This window comes from Sceloporus occidentalis, unplaced genomic scaffold, assembly GCF_023333645.1.
Source record: "Sceloporus occidentalis isolate IW3139 unplaced genomic scaffold, rSceOcc1.0.p SCAF_3, whole genome shotgun sequence".
Lineage (NCBI taxonomy): Eukaryota > Metazoa > Chordata > Lepidosauria > Squamata > Phrynosomatidae > Sceloporus > Sceloporus occidentalis.
The window spans coordinates 218,623,077-218,650,732 of record NW_028316983.1 but is presented as its reverse complement, the minus strand read 5'-3'; the positions used below and the strand labels follow the sequence as shown (position 1 = coordinate 218,650,732).

Below are 27,656 nucleotides of genomic sequence, written 5' to 3'. Positions count from 1 at the left end.
TCTTGGCGCCGGCGCCAGCTGAGAAGAAGGAGGAGGAGAGGAGCTTGGAGCCCTGGTCAGTCGGAGGGAGAGGGCCACTTTTGGGGGGCCCTGGGTTTCTGGGGAGGTGATGGGTGGGTGACGTCTGCCCCTGAGACAGGCCAGGCTCTGCCTTGGGTGGGATGCTTGCTGGGGTGGGGGTCCCCCCAAAAAACACCCCTCTGAGGAGCAGTGTCATCTTAGGGGTGCCTGTCCGTTTAGGGGTGCCTTGGATTTTGGGGTGTCAAGGGGTTTCCTCTCTGAGGGAGGAAGACAGGAAGGAAGGAAGGAGGGAGGGAGGAGGAGAAGGCGGGATGCCCGCCTCCCCGCTCGCCGGCTTCTCTTTTTGGAGGGAGAATGAGGCGCCAAGAAATAGTGGGGGACCCCTGAGGCGGGAAAAAGGGGGTCTCCCCAAAGGCTGAGGAGGGGCATGCTTCCCCATGGATTCCCTTTCTCTGGCAGGGAAGGGGACCCTTGGGCGCCAGCAAGAGCTATTTTGTTATTTGGGGGGCAGTAGGGGGTCCCCTCTTTTACAGACAAGAAAAGGAGGTGCCTGTCCTCCAGGTGTTGGGGGTGTCTCCCCCCAAAAAGGTTTAGGAGGCATTTCCCCATTGATTCCTCTTCTCTGGGAGGGAAAGTACTCATTTGGCGCCATCAGGAGCGATTTTATTATTTGGGGGGGCAGTAGGGGGTGCCCAGTTTTGAAGGCTGGAAAACAGGGTGTCTGCCCCCCCAAATGTTGGGGGTGTCTCTTCCACAAATGTTGGGGGGCTCCTCCCCTTTGAATCCCCTTCTCTGGGAGCGAAATGCCTCCTTTGGCGCCAATTTATTATTTTGGGGGACAGTAGGGGTCCCCTCTTTTAGAGGCAAGAATAAGGGGTGTCTGTCCCTCCAAATGTTGGGGGTATCTCTTTCCCCAGATTGGGGGGCTATTCCTCTTTGAATCCCTTTCTCTGGGAGGGAAAATCCTCCTTTGGCGCCATCAGGAGCTATTTTTATTATTTGGGGGGGGGCGGAAGGGGTCCCCAGTTTTGAAGGCGGGAAAAAGGGGTGTCTCCCCCCAGAAAAGGTTAGGGGTTATTTCTCCATTGATTCTCTTTCTCTGGGAGGGAAGGCTCTCCTTGGGCGCCATCAGGAGCTCTTTCCTTTTATTTGGGGGGCTGGTAGGGGTCCCCCACTTTTGGATGCGGGGAAAAGGGGTGTCTGCCCCCCAAAGGTTGAGGGTGTCTCCCCCCTCTTCCCCTTTGACTCCCTTCTCTGGGGGGGAAGTTCTCCTTTGGCCATCAGAAGCTATTTTATTATTTTTGGGGGGCCAGTAGGGATCCCCCCTTCAAGAGGCGAGAAAAGGGGGTGTCTCCCCCAAAGGTTGTAGGTGTCTCCCCCCAAGTTTTTTGGGGGTGCTGTTCCCCTTTGACTCCCCTTTTCTAGGAGAGAAGGCTCTCCTTGGCCTCTCTCTTTTTGGGGTCTGCAGGGGTCCCCCTTTCCCTCAGTCCAAGGGGTGTGTGAGGGAGTCCCCTAACCCTCTCTTTTGGGGTGATTCGAGGGCCGGCTTCCTGGGCCTGGCTGCCTTTGCTGGGTGTGGGCTGAGATTTTTGGAGGGAGAAGCTGCAAAGGGGGTGGAGAGCCCGCCTGGCAGCTTCCCGGGCAGCCCTGAGCAGCACTTGCCATATTGGCCTTTATGGATCTCTTCACCCCCAAAATGGGACAGATATATTGGACTAGAGGGGGGCATAAGGAGGAGTGAAACGTATAGGAAGCAGGAGATTGAGAGAGACAGAGAGAGAGAGAGAGAGAGAGAGGGAGGCTGATGGGGGAACACCTCTCTTTTCCTCCAAATTTGCCCCTCCATTTGACCCTTGATTTTCCTCCTGGGGGGCATGAGAGGGAGGGGTGGGTGATCTCCCCTTTTGGTGGGTGCTGTCTTTGGAGGGAAACTGGCTTTTAAGGGAAGGAGGAATCAGTGTTTCAAGCTCCCTCCCTTTCCTTTGCACTTTCCTCTCTGCATATTGGGGTACCCATAGAGGAGCCCACTTCTCAGCATGCATTTTTAAAGTTTATTTTGAAAATCAGGGTGCTTCTCTCTCCTTTGAACTGTCTCCTGCCTGGGTCATCCCACCCTTGCTCTTGCACTTTCCTCTCTGTTTATTGGGGTACCCATAGAGGACTGCATGGGTCTTCCCACCCTTTACCTTTTCTGGTACCCATACAGGACCCCACTTCTCAGCATGCCTTTTCTTTATGTAAAAATTGGGGTGCTTCCTCCCATCCCACCTGAACTATGGTTACATAGAGGACCCCACTAATCAGCATGCATTTTCTTCCTTTATTTAAAAAATAGGGGTGCTTCTCCCCCCACTTTGAACCATCTCCTGACTGGGCCTTCCCATCCTTTGCTTCGCACTTTTTGGGGTCCCCACACAGGACCCCACTTCTCAGCATGCATTTTCTTTCTTTATTTTAAAAAATAGGGGTGCTTCCCTCCCCCCTTTTGAACTGTCTCCCGGCTGGGTCTTTGCACCTTTGCCTTGCACTGTTTGGGGTTCCCAAAGAGGACCCCATCTCATAGCATGTCTTTTCTTTATTTATTTTAAAAATAGGGATGTTCCCCCCCATCCTGCCTGAACTATGGTTACATAGAGGACCCCACTTCTCAGTGTGCATTTTCTTACTTTATTTAAAAAATAGGGGTGCTTGTCCCCACCTCTCCTGCCTGAAATATCTCCTGCCTGGGTCTTCCCACCTTTTCCCTTACACTTCCTTCATTGCATATTGGGGTACCCATACAGGACCCCACTACTCAGCATGCATTTTCTTTATTTAAAAAATAGGGGTGCATACCCCCACCTCTCTCACCTGAGTTATCTCCCTATCTGGGACTTTCTACCTTTCCCCCTGCACTTTCCTCTCTGCATATTGGGGTACCCATAGAAGACCCCACTTCTTAGCATGCCTTTTCTTTATTTAAAAAATAGGGGTGCTTCTCCTCCCCCTGCCTGGGTCTTCCCACTCTTTGCCCAAGTTCCCTTTTTTTAATTTTTGCACCCCTTTTTAACATTTTAAATATTGCATCCCATTAGGGCCATAGGGAGTTTAGCAGTATGGAGGCTGGCGGCAATCTGGAGACGATTGCCTCCTCCTCCACTTACCCGCTTTCTGCAAATTTGGCGCGGGCCAGAGAACAACTGCATCTGGCTTGGCTTTTAGGAAGCGAGGGGCCAGAGGAGGGGTCTTTATAGCTGTCCCCCTTCCCCAGCTTGGCAAGGAGGGACACAACACATGGCAATCCCAGCAGAAGGATAGGGGAGGGTACCAAGCGGATGTTTTGTTACTTGTTTCTTATTGAGTGTATAAACAAACCACAACATGTCTCTTTGTAATAAAGCACCCATCACTCAGCCATGGAAACCCACCTTGGGCAAGTCACACTTTCTCAGCCTCAAAGGATGGCCATGGCAAACCCCTTCTGAAGAAACTTGCCAGAAAACCCTATGCTAGGTTTGCCTTAAAATCATTGTAAGTTGGAAATGACTTGAAGGCACGCAAAAACAACAAACAAGGGTTTGGGGACAGGGTGAACTGATGTCCTCCTTTTCCAGGAGGATTTTGAAAATATCCTCCATTTTCAGCATGACTAAGAAACATAGATTTATATTTATATGAGATTTTTTTAGCTTTTATTTGGCAAAACCCTACATTTTTCTTTAATGTCCTACATTTTACAGTGCCTTGTCCTCCTCAGATGTTGTTGTTGTGTGCCTTCAAGTAATTTCCGACTCATGGCAACCCTAAGGCAATGGGGTTTCTGGACAAGTTTCTTCAGAGAAGGTTTACCATTGCCATCCTCTGAGGCTGAGCGTGTGTGACTTGCCCAAGATCACCCAGTGGGCTTGGATGGCTGAGCAGGTTAGGACATCTGGTTACCCAGTCTTGGGGAACATATACCATAAATTTCTGGTGAAAGATCCTTTTGTATGATTTCTATGCATACAATATGTTCACATATAGACTAGCTATTGATGGACCCAGACGTTTGCCCCACTTACCAAGAATGCAATGGAAGGTAACTTGATTGTGATAATGTAGCATTGTGTTTTACAATGTGCCAGTGTGGTGTAGTGGTTTGAGTGTTGGACTGTGGCTCTGGAAACCAGGGTCCAATTCCCTGCTCAGCTATGGAAGTCCACTGGGTGATCTTGGGCAAGTCATGCTCTCAGTCTCAAAGGACAGCAATGGCAACCCTCCTCTGAAGAAACTTGCAAGTATAGCCATGATAGGTTTGCCTTAGGGTTACCATAAGTCAGCAATGACTTGAAAGACACACAACAACAAACCTTTAATTCAGATGTGCAAGGTTTCTTTCAAAGGCTGTATAGCATGACCAGGTTGCCCAGATGATTTCCTGTTCCAAATACAGGATTATCAGAAGTTGACAGGTGCCTGCTTCTCTGTGGAGCACTGGTATGCTCCTGGTGGTACATTGCAACATTTGGGTAGAGGCTTATGGAATTCACATTTGGATGTGGTTTATGCTTCATGCATCAGTTCTTTATTCTTGGTCTCAGATATTTCTGCAGCATTCAATTGGGGAATATGGAGCTGGTGTGCGTATATACGGAACTGGAAATAATTTAAGATAAATAATGTTTTGTATATACTTAAGTTAATATAAAATCTTCTCTCATTTTCAGGCAAGCATCTGGGATTTTAAGAATGTCCAGACGCAGGTAACATGTCATTTCCCAAGTAAGCTATAGTGTACATAGTTGCACAATCAGCACTTTCTGCATTTAATTTCCTTCTGAAACTAATTATCTACAATCCCACCTCATCTGTGCATACTATGTTTTTACCTGAACTTCTAAGAAATTCTGCATGCATATGATGATGTTGTTATAGACCATGAAAACACATGCTGTTATCAATTTGTTAGTCACACAAAGTTCTGGTATATATAACAATACAGTCTTAATGGAAAAAAATGTCTTTCCCTTTCTACAGCAGCCGCTTGCAAGCTAAACTACATCAGCCTTGCCAGGATACTTCTCCACAAGAACTGCAGGTGTCAGCGTCTCTTCATAATAGAAAAAGAAAAGCAATGCAAGTGAGTAGCAATTTAAAAAGTTTAATGTAGAATTGTGATTAAGAATATGAAATAAAACTGCCTGATTCAGATCTCAACCAAGAACTCACTGTGCTGTCTTAAGCAAACCTTTATCTTTTGAGGAAAATATTTATTTTACAGTGCTGGCTTACTCAAGCTCTTGGCAAGCTCTTATTGAGGCTGACCCCCAATTTTAGTCTGTGGTGAACTGCACACAGATTTAGGTTTGCTGCAGTGATGTATTGTGGGAAACTAAAAATGGTATACTTTCTCTATCACTGCCAGAAAGCTTACTTGGGGAGGGGCAGGGACATAGCCAGGATTTTAGGAAGGGGGGGAGGTCCAGACTAAGTGCCACCATTATAATGGGGCTTGGGTGTGGCGGTGCAGCAGCACACACCATTCATTTTTCTAATGGAAGGGGGGGGGGTCCAGACCTCAAGATCCCCCCCCTTGGCTACGTCCCTGGGAGGGGAGACTAGGTGATACATTCCCAAGAATCCCTCATATTTGGCATTGACTCAACATGTATATCATTTTGGGCTAATTTACACAGGGCAGAATACTCCAGGCTGCTTCCAGAGCATTCTGACGCCAAAGCTGTTTCGGATTCCACATATTACCTCTGCATGTGAGAGTGATGCTGGGCATCTGTGTACACATACATCCCTGTATGCTGCCTGGTATTGCTACTGCTGGCATACATGTCACTGCCTCTGAGGTCAGAAATGAGGTGCCTAGCATCAATCACATGGCTAGGCACCTTGTTGTGACCTCCAAGGGAGCAGCGCTGGACAGCACAGAAAGATGAGAGTGTAGACAGCCATCCAGTATCATTCTGTAATGTTCTGGATTTTCCAGCAAAGTCCAGAGCAAAAGATGAGGTTTTTTTTAAACACCGGTTTAGCCAGGGATAGGGCAGATTCAGTGTGGAACTAGCCTTTTCTCATGAAAACAGTCCGCACTTGAATCAGGGTGACCTTAGGCAAGACAGTTTGTAGTGAGTGTGGGAGGAAGCCAGTGTAATTGCTCTGTGTAGACATGCCCCATGTGAGAACACTGAATACAGGTATACCCCAGTTAATGAATCAGAATAACAGAATTATAAAATTGGAAGAGACGTCAAGGGCCATCCAATCCAACCCACTGCCATGCAGGAATACACATTCTAACACTCCTGACAGATGGCCATCCAGCTTCTGTTTGAAAACCTCCAAAGAAGGAGACTCCACCACACTTGAGGGAATGTGTTCCACTGTTGACCAGTTCTTACTTTCAAGAAGTTCTTCCTAATGTTGAGATGGAATCTCTTTTCGTGTAGTTTGCATCCATTGCTCCGTGTCTTAGTCTCTGGAGCAGCAGAAAACAAGTAGTAGATGTATTCCTGGGCATTACTTCTTTAACAACAACAAAAAATTGGTATGGGAGGCAGAAATAACTTAGAAAGAATAGGGATAAGTTCCTAAACCACAAAAAAGAAGAGCACTTAAGCATGTTTCAGTTAACTTTCTATTCAAAACTAAAAAAAATATATATATATGAAATGATTTAAAAAAAAACAGGTCAGGTAAACCATGAATAAAGAAGAACAGTTGGAACCGCAAAGAGACCGCTTGAAACCTTCTTGCAGTTTGGGTTTTGGGGATGACTTTCTTTTGCTAGCCTCCACTTCTTTTATGATTTCCATTTTGGTGACCAAACTTATACATCTACGCTATTTTAACCTTTTGAAGCAGCTGGCCAGGCAAGCTTATTTTCTCTCCCCTTTTCTCTCTATTTTGCTGTTCACACATGCTCAGCAAGGGATTCTGGAGGCAGCTGCTGTTTAACATACTTGTTGTAGGCAGGCACACACAGCTACAGTAGGATGGGCTAGAAGAGGATCCCATCATTATCCCAGCTCAGTCTTTATTGTATTGTTAATTTCAGACACGATACTGCAATCCAATACCATAAATCTGTGTTTCTCTACTCCATCTTCACCATCATCGCAAGGCCAATAGTGCTTAAAAAAAAAAGACCTTCTACTAAACAGAGGCCAAGGAGGAAAGGTGGCTGAGTAGGTCTGAAAAGACATTGTACAGTCAGCCCTTCTTAAACACAGAATTTTAAAACATGGATTCAAGCATACATGGTTTGAAAATGTTCAAAAAAAGTAAAATTTCAAATATGAAACCTTGATTTTCCATTTTTATAAGGGACACCATTTTGCTATGTCATTATATTTAATGGGACTTGAGCATCCACGGATTTTGTTATACACGGGGGATCTTGGAGCCAAACCCCAGTATATAACAAAAGTTGTGGGTTATAGGCCTAAAGCATTATCCCCCTTTTTGATTATGGAAGGTCTTTATAGTACCACTTTTTTATAGCATGACCACATTACCCAAAATAGGTTACTTTTAAAAATCATTCATTCTTCCTGAAAAATTCTTGATGAATGTGAAGAACTGAATATTTGTTGGCTACTGCATTGGTAATAATCATTGTGCATCTATGCTTGCTTTCCAAAGGACCCCAAAAGAAAGGAAGAAAACAGCACAAGACATCAGTATGAAATTAAGGTAGTATTGGTCTTCATAAATACTGCCCTACAATTGTATTGTCTAAGAGAGGGGTGGGCAAAACTTTTTTTAAGTGGGAGTGGAGATTGAATGTCTGCGGTTGGTCAGTGGCTTATATTCCACTGTTATGAAAAGTAGTGGGTGTAAGCTGCCTAATATGCAGGATAATAATAATGCAATTTGTTTACACTGAGTGTTGTTTACACCAAAATACACATTGTTTCATTTTGTCAGAATGTTTAATATAATCAATATTGATTTATGTACCATTATGTAACATAAACTATTTTCTTGCTTCACTGGTTTAGTATGTAATTTCTAAGGGCAGCAATTTATTAGTTCTTCGTCCATATATGTATTACTTAAAAATTTAGTAAGATTTGTTAAATCTGGAATAGAGGCACTGTTATTTATCATTAAGATATTGTGCCTGTTACTATGTTCTTGTTCTTAATTTGTTTTGAATATCTCATTTGTAGAGTTGTTGGCCATCCACAATATCAGGTGGCATCTCCCCATGTATAATAATAGAAACTCCCCACAAAGAAGAAACAACCACTGACTTCTCCAGTTTCAAAAAATACAGGTTCAGAAACCTCTTCATAAACCCATCACCTTTACCAGAACTTAGGTAAGCTATGATTAAAAGCAGTTGTGATTTTGCTGTAGTGCACCATATCAGGGGTGTTCTAAAATCAATTTCTTTATCTTTCACACTTGGTGAAAGCTGGTTCTTGTGCTATTTGGAAAATGCAGAGCACTAATGTAATGGATAATGCAGGTAATATTTTGAGGGTCTTGTTTTTACCCCTTAACATCAGTGTTTTGTATATTTTCAAGGACAATGTAGAAAAGGTAATACAATTGTGAAATCTTTATGGACCAATTGCATTTTAGAACACAATACCGTACATCTAAATCTCTTTCTTAATTTTTAAGTTATTACTATGTTTCATTATGAATTAATTAATTGATTGATTGATTAAAATTTATCTCCCGCCTCTTCCGTTTTGGAGATCGAGGCGGGTAACAACATGATTATACAATACACAATGATAAAACAATAAACCCACAAATCCCTAGCCTAACCCTCTCTCCTAGTTTAAAATTAAACAATAAAACATAGTATGTAACAATACATCAAAATTATTGCACAATCTGCGAGTGAGAAAGTGGTGAGGAGGGTGGATTCAATCGGTTCTGGACATGATCACTCTGGGAAGGCCTGCCGTAAGAGAAGGGTCTTTGTCGCCTTTTTGAAAGTCTCCAATGAGGATAATTGGCGAATCTCTTCCAGGAGGTCATTCCAAGTTTTTGGGGCGGCGGCAGTAAAGGATCTCCTGGAGGTCACCGCGAGTCTGGTCCTTCTTGGTTGTAAGAAATTTTTCCCAGAGGAATGGAGTGTACGGGAAGGATGATATGGGAGGAGGCATTCCTTCAAGTAGACTGGACCCAAGCCATGTAGGGTTTAATAGGTGATAACCAATACCTTGTACTGTGCCCAAAAGCTAATAGGCAGCCAACGTAGTGATTTTAGAGTAGGTGTAATTCAGTTGAACCTGGATTTTCCAGTGACCAATCTGGCTCCCATGTTTTGTATCAGTTGAAGCTTCTGGACATGGCACATGTAGAGCGCATTGCAGAAGTCAAGATGAGAGGTTACTAGAACGTGTACAACTGTTTCAAGGTTCTGCTGCTCCAGGTAGGGACGCAACTGGCGTATCAGCCGAAGCTGATAACAGGCACTACTGGCTGTCGCGTCAATCTGAGAAGACAGTTGAAGTGATGAATCCAGAAGTACCCCCAAGCTGCAGACGCAGTCCTTCAGGAAAAGTGTGACCTCATCTAGGACTGGCGGACTTATCTCCATACCCGGATTGGAGTTACTTATCACAAGTACCTCCATTTTGTTTGGATTCAGCTTAAGTCTGTTTCCCCTCATCCAGTCCATTACCGACCTCAGACAGTCATTCAGAGGAGAGATGCCCTGCTTGATCACTGAAACAGTCCAAGACATAGAGAAATAAATTTGGGTGTCATCAGCGTACTGATAACACCCCGCCCCATGTCTCTGGATGATCTCGCCCAGCGGCTTCATGTAAATGTTGAATAGCATTGGTGACAGTATTGCGCCTGAGGGACGCCTGATTTGAGCTCCCTCTTAGCCATACAACTGTCCCCAAGCAACACCATCTGGAACTTGCTTGAGAGATAGGACCAGAACCACTGCAGAGCAATGTCTCCAATTCCTAATTCCCTCAGGTGCTCCAGAAGGATGCCATAGTCTATGGTATCGAAGGCCACTGAGAGGTCCAAGAGCACCAACAAGGCCACACTTCCCCTGTCGATGCACAGATGGAGATCATCGACCAAGGTGACCGGGGCAGTCTCAACTCCCCATCCCGACCTGAAGCCAGTTTGAAATGGATCAAGATAATCGGTGTCATCCAAAACTGCTTGGAGCTGGTTGGCAGCCGCCCTCTCGATCATCTTACCCAAGGATTTTTGTCCAAGGGATCAAGGGAAGATTTCTTTATAATGGGTTTCACCACTGCTAAATTTAAACTTGATGGAAAACAACCTTCCCTGAAGGAGGCATTAATTATAGATTGTAGTAACTTCAGAGTTGCCTCACCTCTCTGGATGACCAGCCAAGATGGACAGGGATCGAGAGGGCAGGTGGTCTTTTTTTACTTTACCAAGCATCCAAACAAGAATACAAAAACCTGAATAAAAAGACAGCATAAACTTAGACAGACATAAACATAAACAAGAATATAAGCAATACAAATAAAAACTAACAAAAGAACAAACAAAAGACATAATTCTTAACTTCCTGCATTTTTCTTGTCTGTTAATCTAATGCTGTCATACTTCATATATTTATTATCCCCATATTGCTACTTTGTATGTTTTGTCAAACTGATATTTATATTATTTGCAAAACAATTTCCAAATTTACTATCAAGCCAATAATAGCATTGCCGACCCATTCTTTTTGTAGAAAAGTTATCTGTGGATCCCAGCCTACTTTAAATCTCTCCCATGATTTGCCTTTTAGCATACATGTCAATTTATCTATTTCATAAAATCATATAATTTCAATAACCATTCTTTTATGTTTGGGCAGTCATTTCTCTTCCCTTTATATGCATATAAAATTTGCGTAATTGTTGTATTAAAAATATGAGTATGCTATATTTTTTTCTAAGTTCCCATTGCTAACCATTGCAAGCAGGTTTTGGATCAATATATATAAATCTCCATCAATTAAAAATCCTTTAAAATTTCATTGCAGCAATTCACCAAATACTATTGTGTAGTTTACTTGATTTCTCTAACTCTGGGGAGAGATCTAGAACAATGCATTTTTTATACAGTAGGGGTGAGGGACATGTGGCCCTCAAGATGTTGCAGGACTCTAGCACCCATCAGGCCTAGGAAGCATGGGAAATAATCATGGATGATAGAAGCTGGAGAATGAAAAAATTGAGAAGGCGCAGGTTTCCTTTTCCAGTATACAGTACAACAAACATTTAATTTGTGTCCTGTTTGTCGAAAATGAAATCAGCATGAGAGGTCAGTCCCAGAATGGTCAAACCTATGGTGCTATTGTTTCGTGTTAAAATAGAGTAAGTGAAGGAGTTTTTAATATTTGGTCATCTTAAGATCTGTGAGTCTCATGTCAGAGTGGCTTTGGTCTAAAGAACAGACATCCTGCTTATTCCTACTTACTAAAACTATATTTTGAAATTCAACGGTGTAAGCAGTGGGTTTATATGTGAAATGAGAGATCTGTGACAAGATTTCCAAACTTAAAGTAGCCCAAGCACTCCTCATATTGAGATGGTAGGGTAATTTCCCTATGAAGGCATGGATTGGGGAAATCAGGCAAGTGTGTTTGGGAGGTTAAGAACTGGATCATGGAAACAGTACAAGGTTTAAAGGATACAAAGCCCCAGTTATTTTCAGGTTCTAAAAAAAGACAGCCTATCTCGTCAGAATCTCCCGTGTCACAAGTCGTTTGGTCTGTAGGCAAAATTAAGTAATTTACTTTTACTTTGAAGGCAGCTACACATTTATTAAATGATAAAGGCCCTGTACAAATGGGTAGGAAGGGGCGGTGAGATGCTGACCCTTTCTGCCCTGGATTGGTGCCATGGCAAACACGCCACGCCACCAATCTGGCCTCCGCAGAGCACAAAGCGGCACCATAGTGGCTGCTGGGCAGCTTAAACGTGCCCTTTTGGTGCAGCGCCCATTTGGGCGCTGCGCCAAAGGGACGTCATCATGGCGCACGCTCTCCAGATGGGCACACATCAAGATGGCGCCCAGGCAGTGCGGGGAAAGCTCAGCCCTCACCCCACCTGCAGGATGATGCTTTTTGCTTGTCTGTACCAGACCAAAATTACCTGGCATATCAGTGACATGAAATCCACATAGACTCTAAATAGAACCGCTTTGTAAAATTAAGATGATATAAACTAGGAATGATAAATTGCATTCACCAGATCAAAACATGTCATTTAAACCCAATAAAGTAAAAGCCAAGACAGTCTATTATGTTATATTGACACAGCTTGGGCCTGAGTTACTTGAGGGAACGCCTCTCCCTACGCAATCCGCCCCGCACTCTCGGAACTACTGGTAAGAATTTACTTGACCATCCCAAGGTGAGATTAACAACCGCTCACCAAAGAGCATATACCGCTGCTGCCCCCACGCTTTGGAACAACCTTCCGGTAGAGATCCGCCTCATATCTACCTTAGATGCCTTAAAGAAGGCATTAAAGATGGAGCTCTTCTGGCGAGCCTACCTCCCAGATCTTTTATAAAGAAGACCGGTTTACCCCCAGGTCAAAGGCCAGTTATTGATTTTATTGCTGTAGTTTTAGAGATTGTATTTTAGACACTGTGTTACTGTATTTCTTGTTGTAATCCCGCTTCGATCCCTCGGGAGAAGCAGGAATATAAATAAAATTGTATTATTACTATTATTATTATTATTATTATTATTATTATTATTATTATCTGCTGAAACTCAAACATCTATCTTGGTTTCAGTTGGGGAAGTTCGAAAGATGTCTGGTTCAACATCCTCAAAAAAGAAAGTAAATATTCACACTGTAAGCATTTCACATCTCTACACTCAAGCCTGCAACCACACATGAGATCAATCCTACTTGACTGGCTACTGGAGGTGAGTATTGAAAGGTGAATGTATTAAGAGTTGTACAAGAGGCCTCCTGTGATCTCTGTTTCCAGGTTGCTTTGCCGTACAGTTTCCTGTCAGTTGCAGTTTGATTGAAATAGTTATGCTGAACTAATTCTATGGGATAATCCTTAACTGAAGACTGTGAGATATTCCATCTAATGGAAGAAGTAGGTTGACTGTAGGATTTATACTTTGTATAGATTGATTGGTCTAGATCAGTGGTTCCCAACCTGGGTGCTCACATCCCCAGTGGATGTGAGATGGAATTTCAAGGGGTGCGACAGAGAGAAGTTTGTGTCCTTGAGTAATGAGTTGCAAGTCATCACTCAGCCTGATCCCAATGTGCCTTGAGAAGTGGTAGCATGATTGTGTTGCATAGATAGTAGTCTAACTGTTTATTTAATCAAAAAGAGAGAATTGTACAATTTAGTCATTTACAGTTTTTTTTCTGAATAAAGTGGAATCTAATTGTTCAATTTAGATTGGCCTTTTGTACACTGTGATAAAAGCTTATTTCGATTTGTTCACTCACCTATTGTATGTGGTTTAATTTGCAATTAAAAAATTAGAAATTAGACTTCCATATCTTCAAATGTGGTATTAGTTTTGTAGGTGGTGCGAACATTAACCAAACATTTCTAGGGATGCATAGAAAAGGTTGGGATCCACTTGTCTAGATTAATAATTTTCAATGTAACAGTGTACTTATTAGCTACCCAAGGGTGCACTAGATCAATATTTACAGTTGCCACACCACTTGGTATCTCTGTGTGTGGACTATCAAGTCTGAGTGCTTCTGCCCCTGCTAGAAGTATTAATTGTATCATAGAATCATAGAATCGTAGAGTTGGAAGAGACCACTAGGGCCATCCAGTCCAACCCCCTGCCATGCAGGAAATCCAAATCAAAGCATCCCTGACAGATGGCCATCCAGCCTCTGTTTAAAGACCTCCAAGGAAGGAGACTCTATCACCCTCCGAGGGAGTGCATTCCATTGTCGAACAGCCCTTACTGTCAGGAAGTTCCTCCTAATGTTCAGGTGGAATCTCTTTTCCTGTAGCTTGCATCCATTGTTCTGGGTCCTGTTTTCTGGAGCAGCAGAAAACAAGCTTGCTCCCTCTTCAATATGACATCCTTTCAAATATTTAAACAGGGCTGTCATATCACCTGAAGCTGAAACTAATAAGTCAACTTTATAAATGTTGGAAAGTACTAACTTGGGTGTTAAAGAAATTAGAATTGAGTGGAACACAGAATTGGATTGATAGTTGGCTTGATTGTTGACTTGATGGCAATTAACAAGAACAATAACATTATAATTGTAGCAGTAGTAGTAGTAGTAATAATAACAACAATAATAATTTCTTACCTGCCTCTCCCCATGGATTGAGGCAGAAAACACAATCAGATTAATATAAACATACAACCTCAGTTATAACATACAACATTGGTTAAAAATACACAACTTCAGTTTAAAAGAAAAAAATAAGAGAAACACATATTAAAACAATCCATATTTAGAAATTTATAATTTAAATTTTACAATTTCAAAATTATCTGAATAGTCTGTCAGAAAAGACAGGTCTTTAATGCTGTTTTAAATTCAGAAAGTGTATTCATCTGTTGGATCTCTTCTGGCAGGCCGTTCCACAGTCTAGGGGTGGCTGCACAAAAAAGTCCTCTGGATGACAGTTGCCAACCTAGTCTTGGCTGACTGGAGAACCTGAATATATAGGGTGGATTATACAGGAGGAAATGATCTTCACATGCTGAATTAATAAAGAAAGCGGGTATTTATATGGTAATTCAAAGCACATCAGAGCCCTTTCCCCACGTTCTCCCCACACAGAGTAAACATGAAAATAGGGGCTGAATGGGATTGTCTTTCTGTCCTCATGTTGTGTTATATGCTCCTCTTCTTGAAAGACATGTATTCAGCACAATAAAGGCACATGTGGGGACATGCAGTTTTACAATTGTTCCAATGATCAAGATCTCTTTATGTGATCAAAGATGTTCATCACTTAGAGGACCTACATCTATCAGGTGCTTCTTGGCATACATCCTGCCAAACATCCATCTATCATGAGGTACAGGTGGGAAACATGTTCTGCTCCATCAGTCCTGGCTAAAATAACAAATGATGAGAAATGCTGGGAATCCCAGTTCAATGACATCTTGAGGGCTTTATGTGCTACCTTCATATTCCCATGTGTTATGAGTAAGAAAAACTATTTCCTAACCTGTTCAAAAAGTTGATGCATATGTAAAGAAAGAAGTCTTACTCTTTCACCTGGTTTGTGGCTGCCAGAACTTTGTGTTACAAATATTGGGAATCCCTTCAAATTCGAAAGATATGCGTTAGATATAGTTGTATCCACAGAAACAATATATAACAAAAGGTATGGAGTTTTGATTCTGAGACTCAAAATGTTTTGAAATAACAGAGTACCATAATTGGCAGTTATTTACCTTATTACAAAGTTGTTTTAGAAATTCTGCAGCATATTTTATTTGGTTTTCTTGAAATGTGTTCAGACCATTTTTTATAACAAAAGGATAAACAAAGATAAAGAAATGGGTAAAATGTTTTTGTTTGTTATTCAGAATATTGCTTTCATTTCAAGCAACCCTAAATAAATAAAGTTTATTTGTTACAGGTATGTGAAGTATATATGCTCCACAGGGAAACTTTCTACTTGGCACAAGACTTTTTTGACAGATTCATGTTGACTCAAAAAAACATAAACAAAACTATGCTTCAGCTCATAGGAATTACAACACTGTTCATTGCTGCCAAGCTTGAGGTAAGTAGCTTTGTGCAGCAGCTTCCAATTATATATCTGGTAGCTTTTAACCCTGTAACTGCTGGATTTCTTTGTTTTTAAGAATATATATATTGTGCCTTCATCCAAAAAACACCCTCTCAGCCCCAGAAAACCCCATGATATACCTTAGAGTCGCCAGAAGTCAGAAATGACTTGAAGGCACACAACAACAACAAGCTGTTGTGTGCTGAATTTTGGGAGAAAAGCAGAGTAGAAATAAATATCGCCATTATCTGCTAAAGTAGGTCTCAGCATGGGTAGTTCTCCAATGGAGAAGCAGGACAAACTGTTGTGGCAGTTCAGAGAGTTGTCAGTAGCTTTAGGACCTATCAAGATTTCAATGGGAGGATTAGTTCTGTGAACTGGCTCATGTGCTGGGTGAGGGTTGACCCTTGGTCATCACAATTGTGTGCTATCATAATGAATGTTTCTAAATATGACAATGTAAGTAACTATATCTGTTTGCCCATTCCCGCATAGAGAAATGAATTTATATAAACAGATGCATGTGACTCAGCTCAGAAGCTGCCAATGTAATGCACTCCCCTGGGTGATCACTCTGAGGCTTGAAAGAAAAACACCTGAATAGGGCATCCAGTCTCTAAAATTGAAATAGTTGCGGTCTACTGAGTATACAAACCAAGATTGTAGATGTAGAACATTCTGTTCAACAGTTTTATAAACTCTATTTTACATCCAATGCACTCTGTTGTTGACACTTTTTCTGACCTTCCCTTCCTTCTTTTAATAAGGAGATATATGCCCCCAAACTACAGGAATTTGCCTATGTTACTGATGGTGCTTGCAGTGAAGAGGATATTATAAGGATGGAGCTCATTGTACTGAAGGTAACAAAATAAAGGTGTTGACCACTATATCAGTGGCCCAAAATATGCTACAGAAATAATCCAGTTTGAGACTGGATTTAACTACCCTGGCTCAGTGCTAGGAATCCTGGGAATTGTAGTTTTTTGTGGCATCAGAGCTCTCTTATAGAGAAGGCTAAATGACTCACAAAACTACAGTTCCCAGGATTCGCTAACATTAAGACAAGGCAGTTAAAGCAGTCTCAAACTGGATTATTTCTGCAGTGTATTTTGGACCATAGCCACCTTGACTCCCATTTTGGGAGAAAGGTAGGATATAAATCCAATAAATAAATAAATTTCTGGTCTTGCCATAAGAGTTCCTCTGTTTGCTTCTTAATTGGAACAGAGGGAAGGATTGGTTAAAAACAAGCTCACTTAGATTTGATGGATACTGTAAAATCTCCTGTGAATCATCCACCATAAAAGAGAAGTACATTGTTTTAAGCCTAACCTTCAATGAAAGATAGGTCTGAACCCTTAATCTGGATTTTCTAAATGATTAAGAATTCCCTGTAATGTAGAGATTCTGAAAATGTTTAGACATATCTATATGGGTATGTGATGGTGGAATAACATATAGCTACTTGCATAGCTTTATGGGGAAACTATTTTTTGTTTTGTTTTGATTTGTTAAAATGGGAGCACTTGACTTGGAGAAGGATTAATTCCCAGAATGTGATACCACTATGAGTCCTTGAATATATTTCATGAAGCAAGGGGTTTATCTTGCAAAACAACAGATGAGTTGAACAGGTTTCTGTGTTGTACATATGGCTAAACTACTGCACTTGTCTAACCTAAAGCCTTTCTTATGATGTTCAACCCTTTACAGGCTTTAAAGTGGGAGCTGTGCCCAGTAACAATAGTCTCTTGGCTGAACCTTTATCTCCAAGTGGATGCTGTGAAAGATGTACCAAAAGTGCTGCTACCTCAGTATTCTCAGGAAAAGTTTATTGAAATAGCACAGGTGAGTTCCTGTTCCAGCATATATGCTGTATAATGTTATCAGGTGAGCAATGCAGATCTAGCAGAAAAGATCTCATCTACTTAGATCAGCTGTCATTCAGTGCCAAGACATCCGGCTCTGATTGTTTGAACATTGGGGAGGGATGTGTGTACTTTGGGAATCATGCTTCCAGCCATGTGCAAAAAATACATTGAATTCTGGCTTATGTGGCTATTGATAGCTCTTCTTCTCATCCTCCACTTATTGTATGTATACTGTATGTCAATCTGTTTCTAACTGCATTTATAATGTCACATTTTTCTCAAGCACACATAATGTTGTGTACAAAACACATAGATCATGTTGATGTGAAGAACACATGTCTGGTTTCTTCAAAATATATTGAAGGACTCTTTCTGATCTCTCAGTGATGTAATTTATTTCTCAATGCATCTTTCAATTTCAAAAGAATTAGAGTGGTGAAGAGTTCATTTTTCCCCAGTACACTAAGGATATGCTTGCTTTTAAATTATTATATCTCTAAACTAGCTGCTGTGGAAACAGGAGACTGATGTTTTGCTTATGTCTTGCTTGTAGCGTTCCCAGATTGTTTGGTTTGGCCACTGTAGAACAGAATGCTGGACTAGGTAGCCTTTTTATCTGCTCTAGCATGGGATGCTTCTGTGCCTGATCTGTGTGACTGGAGAGAGGGGCAAACTAGCATTAGCACAGTGATGACCTCAAGGAGTGGAAAGTGCACAGTGTAGGTCTGTGGATGATTTACAATAGATCAGCAATGGTTTCTGGCTGTCAGTTGTTCAATAACAGTAACAATCAAATTATTTGCTTCCCTCTGCCCTAAACATTATTTTTGCAATGGAAAGAGCTTGGGTTAGTCAGAAGTGAATTTTTTTGCAGATGGATTCTGCACTCAATTCTATTCTGGTACTCAGAATAACTTCCTTGGTTCAGAATTCTTTAGTTCTTTGTCTCTTACGTCTAGCTCTTGTTGGTTCCTTATGAGATTCTATTTTTAAAGTTGATCTTGCAACTGACCTGAGTTTCAAATATTTCAGCTTAATCCAGTTTATTGAAATCCAGATTTAAAATCTTCTGAATTTGGCAGTCCTGTGGATAGTTATAGTCAAATCAGAGTTGTGGAGAAAGCACAATTTAATGATTGTGTATTCCTCTATGGCAGGTGTTTGGACTAGTTGGCCCTTGTGGTCTCTTCCAACTCTTATGATTTTAATAGCTCAATTAGCATGAGCTTTGTGTTGCAGCTACTGCTGCCAGAGTGGACAGTAGTTCCTCCTTTATCAGCGGGAGATACATTCCAAGACACTTTGTTGATGCCTGAAATCACAGATAGTACTGATACTTATATACTGTGTAAATACAGCATGAGGTTTCATCATGCTACTTTGAATGGTACACAAGTTTAAACTTATTTACTATATGGTGTTTTGGGAATTTTCCATTTAGTATTTTCTGTGTTAGCTGAAATTGCAGAAATAAAAACCACGAATAAGTGGGGTGATTACTGTAAAACCAGCCCTGGTGGCACAGTGGTTAAATGCCTGTACTGCAGCCGCTCACTCACAAACCATAAGGTTGTGAGTTCAATATTAGCAAAAGGGCTGAAGCTTGACTCAGGCTTGCATCCTTCTGAGGTTGCTAAAATGAGTACTTAGATTATTGGGGGCAATTAGCTTAAACTTTGTAAACCGCTTAGGGAGTGCTTAAGTGCACTGATAAGCGGTATAGCAGTGTACTTGCTTGCTATTGCTATGTACAGTAATTGAGTTATTCTTTTGTAATCTTACTTAGGTAACTCTACAATGGTTAACTGAGTTATTTGATTTTGTACTTGTATGATATCTAGATGAATTGGTTTGTAATCCTATACATGCTTTCTTTTTACAGCTCTTAGATATCTGTATTCTAGATGTCAATTCTCTGGATTTCCAATATAGAATATTAGTAGCAGCTGCACTCTGCTGTTATACCTCAGTACTAGTAGTCAAGAAAGTTACAGGTATGGTAAACCAATATACTGTATTCCTACTACATTTCAAGTTTTTCTTAGCTCTTGTAATATAGCAGTATGTCTGAAGATGAAATCCAAGTATAGGCATGGCAGAAGCACATAACACATTGTGTTGTCAACAGTGCAGTTCACTAATGGAGCTACTGCATAACCCCATGAGCATAAAGATATATTCCAAATCCTCAGGAGAGGATATAAGCCATACTTGTACACTTTCCACTTTCTCACCTCTTCTGCATGCTCTGTCACGTAGCCTACCAACACGCTGAAGCATCAGCAATACCCCAGTCACCACTAGCCACTTACTGCCAGCTAATTAATCCCACCATATTTTCTTTTCAAATTACTTTTCAATACTTTGCAGTAGCTGAACAAGCTCAGTCCACACTGAGCTGTGTCTGGGGGGCAGGGGTAATTGATTGCTTTGGTTTCACTTATAAAATTTCTGTGTTACTCATGTTTTTCTTATTTATTATGATGCTATTTTGGCTTACAGATGGCTTAATCCTATACTGTTAGTAGATCTGAGTTGGACATAGTTCACAATGAAATCCATGATCCATATGGTTAGCAGTGGACTACAGAACTGCTTATTCATTATTTACATGCCTGCACGTCTTACCACAGTTCTTCTATTCTGTTAAACAACTTTCCATCCAAGATTATGAAACAGAATTTCCTAGATAAAACATTCTTAGTGTAGTCTTGCCCTTCTCCAGAACAAGACTTTGAGCAGAAATAAAACTCCCCTTTCAGTCCTGGCTTGGGTCCTGTACCATGAACAAATGATTCTCAACAGACACTCCTCCAAAGCTTTTCCCCTCTCCATGTGTTTTTCCAGCACTTTCATATGTGGTCTCATTCCACAAATGCCCTTTTGAAAACAAGAGGAATAACTTTTCTTTTGTAAATGGCTTTGTTATTGGAATGAGTTGTGGCCAAATCTAGTTGCCTGCTACCCATGATTTGGAAAATGAGTTGAGGGAGCTGAGAGTAGCTGCACTGCAAGCTTCTAAGGAGAGAGAAGGCTGTTTTCATGCTGTTCTTGCCTCCATGCTCATCTGAATTGTGTCCACAGTTCTTTTTAGCAAAGCACATTAATTCTGGTGTTAAGCTATCAGAAATGAAAAGTAACAATAATATCCTATTGTGTGTTAGTTGTTTTCTTATTTGGCTTTCAGATTCTTTAACACACATTGATTGCAATTCTCTATGGTCCAGCATAGCATAATAATTCTGAATGTGAAAAAAACAACTGTGTTATAGCTGGCCATTTACCAAATCACAAACCTACGGAAGAGTTACTGTAGCCCTCAATGGCCATTTTTCCACCCTGCCCTCTACCAGGCATTGGAATGAGGAGGGCTGCAGCAACTCTACAGAAGGTCATGTGGGTACTCTGGTCCATGTGGAGGAAAGGAATACCAACTTCTACGCTGACCAGAAACATACACAGGCATAAATTTAACTTATACCTGCATATGCCACTAAACAGAAGGTTGGTTAGTCACAACTAGAGTAGATCTACTCAGCTATTGAATAGTGAGTTGACATGCAGATAAATCTAATGGACTGAATGGGTCTAATCTAACCAGGGCTAAAATAAGGTTTAAGACAATGATTCTGAAACTGAAGGTTGCACTGAAGAGTTCAAGTAACTAAGACCAAGCTGCGAATAATGCAGTCTGAAACATTAATCAAATGTTTGAAATCCAGTTTTTGTCATGAACTTAGATCATCTTACAAATGTGTAGACATCTGCAGCAAGATGATTCCAGTGTACTGTACCTTTTTATAGTGTTATAATAGTATTGGAGTGCTGATAATTCATAATTTGAATCAATTTGTGTATAATAATAATTACAAAATGTAGATACACAGCCACTTCTTGGAATCCTAGTTGTTTGTACAATCAAGTTGACGCCAATTTAGGAAGATTTATTCAGACGTTTGCTATCAGCTTCCTCTAAGGCTGCAAGTGTGACTTGCCCAAGGTCATCCAGAATTTCCATGGCTGAATGGGAATTTGAACCTTAGTCTTTCAGAGTCCACAGCCCTTTTATGTTGTAGAGAGGTAAACCTACAATTCAAACATCTGCAGTAAAATTATCTTTTCTTCTTTTTAGGCTTGGATTGGGAAAGTATTGCAGAATGTGTAGAGTGGATGGAACCATTTGTTCGGGTAGCAAAAAAATACCCAGTGAAATTGAAGAACTTTAAGAAGATTGCAGCAGAAGATAGACATAATATACAAACCCACACAAATTATTTAGATATGCTGGTAGGTGCATTTATTTCCCTTCTAGCTTCTAAATGAGCTTGATTTTCACAGTGAAGGTAATATATCTCAATAAGAAGGGATGTTGCTATGTCTTTAGTCCATCTAAAATGCAGTTTACTTAGTTATATGCAATTTAACAGACTTGCTTGTACAAATTGAGGTGTCAGAGCCCTATTTGTATAGTACTGGAGAGCAGCAAGTAACTCCTTCTAAGTTAGCAGTCAGCAGAGTCTGGACCAAATCTAGATTATGACTGAAGCACATGGGGGGAAACAGACGGGCAGGAATGGGCAGTTTGAGGCTGTAGCAACTACACCCTGCGGTCCCAATCCATCTTGAACCCGGCCAAAAAAAGAATGGATACAACCTGCTCATTTTTCAGTCGTGGAAAAGCTGGCTTTGCTGGCCCCACAGCAGCCCCATGGTGCTTCATGACACTCTGGCAGTGTGTAAATGCCATGCTACCGGAGTGTCAAGAGCTGCCCACATCTGAGCAGCCACCTAACTTATGGGTGGCTTCAGGGCAGCTTTGTGATGTGCAGCGTCCAAATACCACACTCCAAAGTCGCCTGGACGATGGCTTAAAAGGCCTATCTGTTTGGGCCCATTGTTAGTGTTAGGGGAGAACACTGATAATTTAAATTAAAAAAACGGTATTGCCAAGACAGGCTGAGAGGAATAACTGGTATAAGGAGTAAAACACCTTGCATTTATTTGTGGCCAAATGTGCTGATTTATCCAGCGTTGTTTGCTTTATGATGGCCCTAAGGTGAACCTATTGCAAGGTCTTCCTGGTAGAAGTGGTGGTGGTGGGGTTGTCTTTGCATTCCTCTGCAGCTGAGAGAGACCGACTTGCCCAAGGTCATCCAATGGGTTTACATGCCTGAGCAGGGATTCAGACCCTGATTGCCCAGTGTCTTAATCCAATACTCCTGGACAATTTACACATTTTTTAATATTAGGACCTGAAATGATTGTTGGGACAAAAAACTTGCTTTGAGGATCTACAGGTTTATGGTCTCTCCAACTAAGTTGCTAAGCCAAGCCTTCCTGGAATGCTACAATAAATTAAGAGACAATGTACTGTATGATTAGAGTATCTGCCTAGGTCCCAGACAGGGCTGTTGTGAGAATACAAAGGAGGTGGGAGAACAATCTATGGTCCTGTGGAGGAAAAAACAGGAATATAGTTGTTCTGATGTTTTCTTTCAGGGGTGCATACTATTTGCATGAAAGATACAGGTAGGGTAATCAGGAGGGTAGTAATGAAACAACGAAGCCTCCGACCATTACTGCTGGTAGTTCTGTAGAAATGTTATAGGTGGACTGGAATTTGAAAGAGCTGCTTGAATTTTTCATAAATCTTAATAGCTATTTTAAGAATGATTGAATCTATTACTACTGCTAAGCACAAAGGAATACAGAAGGGGTGGGGTGAATAGTTGTTTGTGTTGAAAAAACATCAGCTGCCAGAACTCGAAGCAATTGTTACTGTCTTTAAAGCATAGCGATGGAAACATATGCCCTAATTGAATCAGAGGTTTTTGTTTAGTATTACTCTGTATTTTAAGCAGGAACTGACATTTAAGACAGAGCATGCTTGTTTTCTGCTGCTCCAGAGACTAGGACATGGAAACAATGGATCCAAAAGAAAATTTATTCCTTCTTTGCTATGAGAGTTGTTCAACAGTGGACTAGACAGTATCAGGAGGTAGTGTACTTTCCTTCTTTGGAGGAATTTAAACACAGGTTGGACAACCATTGGATAGAAATACCTTATTTGTATGTTCCTGCATGGCAGTGTGTTGAACTAGGAAGCCCATGCAGGCCCTTCCAGTTTTGTGATTCTAATAATACAGAGATGACACTCAGGCAGTAAAAGGCAGAAACAGTTTACAGAAATAAGCTTACAATGTAATGTAGATAGCAAGCAAATTATTCTGGCAGGATTGTATGTAGAAGACATAGGCATGCCATTTTACTGAGTTTATTTATAGTTCGCCTAGACCTTCCTCAGAGTCAGTGTGGTGTAGTGGTTTGATTGATGGGACTAGCACTCTAGAACCCAGGATTTGAATCTCCATTCAACCACAGAAACCCACTCGGTGACCTTGGGCAAGTCACACTCTCAGCCTCAAGAAGACAAGGGCAAACGCCTTCTGAACAAGTCTTATCAATATAACTCCATTATCTTGCCTTATAGGGAGGGACATGGTGGCTCAGTGGTTAAGATGCTAACTGATGACTGCAAGATAGGTAGTTCGAGGCCCAAGTGTCGCTGGATGGAGTGAGCTCCCATCCCTAGTCCCAGCTTCTGCCAACCTAGTAGTTTGAAAGCATATAAAAGTGCAAGGAGATAAATAGGTACTTCAGTGGGAAGGTAACAGTGTTCTGTGCAGTCATGCTGGCTTCATGACCACGAAGTCATCTTTGACAATGCTGGCTCTTCAGCTTAGTAACAGAGATGAGCCCCACCCCCCACAGTCAGACACAACTAGACAACCTTGTCAAAGGGGAAACCTTTACCATGAAATGACTTGAAGGCACACAACTGGAACCTCCTTATATGGAGACGATGGCTGACATCCTGGCGGTAGTACAGATAGGTGTCCTAGGCTCTATTTGCCTACTCCTGAGCCCCAGTGAGAGAAGGCTTCTTCTCTCTGCTCAAGAGATGCCTATAGAAGTCTGATTGTACCACTGCAACAGATCAACGGAACTATATGTTTTAGAGACTTTATAAGCACAGGAGAACAGTTCTGTTCTTTTTGTAATTGAAATGACATTTGGGTGACAACTACTTCAATTTCATAAGCCTGTTCTCTTGAGCTATGAAAAACTCCTAGAAGGGAGCTTTCTTTAGCCAGTCGCTTGTCTTTTTTGTAACTAATATGTCTACTGCCATTTGTAGTAATGAGGCTCTAAGTAGTGACCTGCCATGTCCTCTTCTGTTATGTCAGAAATTACTTTTCTAGGACATGGCAGGTTTTTAAACTGCAATTCCAGGTCAGTGCAGACCAGTCTTCTGTGGAGGATACCCCTTTTCTCTTATAAAATTTTCTGCGCTTGTGAACGTTTGGCTCAATTTTTCCCAAAAAGGGGAGTGATTCTTAGGTAACTGTTTTGTATCAATGATCACTACTTTTGCCATGATTGTGACTAACCCCTCTAGTCTACTTTAATGGACATCAGATGACCTAGAATGGAATGGCTCTATGTTTGGCCTTGCCTCAGATAGAGGGAGCACAGCACAAGTGGTTCTCTATAACAGCACAGTATTTTTTCTTTTTGAACAGGATGAAGTTCATTATGAAATAGAACTTACAGTACCAAACCAACTATCACCCGTATCTACAGGAGGTATAATTACACCCCCAAAGAGCTCTGAAAAGTGAAATCTGCACATCCAGAGATACATGCTAAGTTCAGAAACTGTTTAAGACTCCTGAAAAACACATACGAAAAATAATTGGGAAATGCAAACGTCCTGCACCTTCAGGCTGAACCAGCTCTTCTCCCAAAGAGGAACTGTTGAGCAGTGAAATTCATAACTATGCATATTTTATCCTCTTTAATTTTCAGTTTGATGAGGGATGCTGTTAAGTCTCTTAGCAATTTAGCTGTGTTAAGGTAAGCCACACCTTTCTATACCAGCTGCACAAAGCATGTGACACTCTTGGAGGACAGAAGACACATTGGTCTATTCTGTGGGGGAAAAGCAGAGCTGTGCAATCCAAATGAACTATAATCACTTAAGAGGTCCAGTCTCAATATCTTCCACAAGGCCCTGTTGTGAAAATATAAGGTTAATGTCAGCCTTCCTGCTTCCAGTACACATACTGGTGTAGCTATGGAATGAAATGAAATGGTCACTACTACCTGAGATGACAAGATTCTTTACATGGGCTATAATCCTACAGGGCAAGAACTGCTCATAACTGGAAAAATGACATGAACAACTGCTACATACTACCTCTTCCCTCATGAGGTGCTACTATTGTCTACAGCAGAAGCTCCAACAATGCAAATGAAAAATGTAAACAGACTGGCGCCAGAACAGTTAGTACTACGGAGAGCCAAGCTCTGTTCACAGTACTTCACTATTAAGACTGGCACTCTTTATTGAAATGCATTACAAAAGATAATATACATCTGTATAGTCTTGTAAAAATGGAGGAATTTAAGTTTTCTAAATAGGAAAATACCACACAGTATGTTTATAAATATGTATTGTAAAAAAGTCTCACGAGTTAAATAAAGTATTGGAATATCTTGCAACTGATATGTTTCAATCCCATTATGTTACAAATAAGACACTAAAAGTAAAGTTTTGCCATTGCTTGTAGAAATTTCTTTTTACGTCTTTGAGCAGCAAGCTGTAGTACTTCTTCCGGGTTACTAGAATTCAGCTCCGTTTGCCCAATAGCTTTAATCTAATTAGAGAAATAAGTATCAACATGAATTAAAGTTAGCATTTAGAAACTAGCATGCTTTAAAGCAGGGGTGGCCCCACACTCCACCTCAGCTTATCAGCCAAAAGGACTCATTTGTAGACGATTCCATTTTATGTTTGTGGTTTTTTGGGGGGAGTGGGGAATACCTCAAAATCAATCTCCAAGTGACCTGGAGTGATGTGATTTCACTGTTGGTCACCCTAAATGGCAGCCAAAGTTGAGCGTTATAGCCCTTTGAATCCATGACGCTGAGTTTGCAAGTAGGGCTATTGCTAACTAGGTTCTTATTCATAAGCCTCCCATAAGTTAGAGGTGACTTGTCAGCAAATAACAACCCAACTGAACTAGAGACGGAAAGTACAAACAGATTTTTCATTGCTCTGTGCTATGACTATAGTGCCAGACTCCCAGGCTTCTTATTGCCACAAAAAATAAACTAGAATCCTTTGGTGTCAAGCTACTGGAATAATGAACTATAAGGTTAGCTGTCTGACATTCAGTATTGATATACAATGGTATCCAAAATTTAATTACATAAGAAGTTAATGTTCAGGGTGGTGACCAGCACATGCCAATTGCTGCACTGCATGACTCTATGGAACCGCTCCAGCAAAGCTCTCTGGTCCATTGGTACTATGCATAATTTCATCTTAAATTTGAAGTTTTAGTATTTCAGTAATGCTGGGTGGATGCTTGAGACTCAATATCTCTTAATCCAGTTCTGTCCTAAACTTAAAAAAATAAAAATTACACAACTAGTTATGTAGAAGCACTGTTAGAAATGTATCTCTGTAACAACTATAACTTACTGCTATTTGTCTCTTGTCTGACTCGCCTCGCTTATGATGAAGGTCTGAAATGCTGTTAAGGAAAACTAGACAAAGTCAATAAACAAGACTTAACAGTTCTTCTGATTAGATATTTGTTAGGTAAAACCAAATGCCAGTTTTCAGATCTTTTATCCTCACATGGATTGGATCCTAACTTTTCACTCCATGAATAGGACATCTGCAAGCACCTCTCTTGTTAGGAAAGAAAACAACATCAGTGGATTGCCAGAACCCTGTATCACCTTTTACTTAATATAACTTTACTTACTTAGATAAATTGAAGAGGTTCTAACTGTTAGTGAACTGTGAAGATGCATGTTGGCAGTCCTATTGGGATATTACATCTTTGTAAATGGAATTACATATGCAGGAATTAAAATTAAGCAGTTTCCTGGTATCTGCATCCAGCAAAGTTCATGACTGCCCAATTCAAATTCCCACATTAGAATTCTTTGTACTTCACTTTACAAGGATATAATACTCCAATAGGATTCTGG

At 41.1% G+C, this 27,656-nt stretch overlaps 2 protein-coding genes across 5 annotated transcripts in view; one reads left to right on the top strand and one right to left on the bottom strand.

Moving 5' to 3' along the window:
• Window positions 1-8: 8 nt before the first annotated feature.
• CCNE2 (cyclin E2) lies at window positions 9-26,153 on the top strand. 2 transcript variants are annotated; one of them, XM_089517656.1, is made up of 12 exons: window positions 9-55; window positions 4,707-4,742; window positions 5,017-5,119; window positions 7,636-7,686; window positions 8,166-8,317; window positions 12,751-12,886; window positions 15,562-15,708; window positions 16,482-16,577; window positions 17,431-17,565; window positions 19,471-19,582; window positions 21,721-21,875; window positions 25,172-26,153. In XM_089517656.1, exons 2-12 carry the CDS (start codon window positions 4,729-4,731, stop codon window positions 25,268-25,270), a joined length of 1,200 nt encoding a protein of 399 aa, XP_089373782.1. In that variant the 5' UTR covers window positions 9-55; window positions 4,707-4,728; the 3' UTR covers window positions 25,271-26,153. The 2 variants fall into 2 exon arrangements, with proteins under 2 accessions (XP_089373782.1, XP_089373783.1); XM_089517657.1 differs by having other exon boundaries at window positions 28-55; window positions 4,707-4,761.
• The window catches only part of INTS8 (integrator complex subunit 8), a 33,620-nt gene continuing 32,024 nt past the window's right edge, over window positions 26,061-27,656 (bottom strand). For all 3 annotated transcript variants that reach the window (XM_089517652.1, XM_089517653.1, XM_089517655.1), the window contains 2 exons: window positions 27,139-27,182; window positions 26,061-26,308 (listed from right to left, as the gene is read on the bottom strand). In XM_089517652.1, coding sequence (XP_089373778.1) covers window positions 26,192-26,308; window positions 27,139-27,182 — 161 coding nt within the window. In that variant the 3' untranslated portion in view covers window positions 26,061-26,191. The remainder of the gene's footprint in view (window positions 26,309-27,138; window positions 27,183-27,656) is intronic.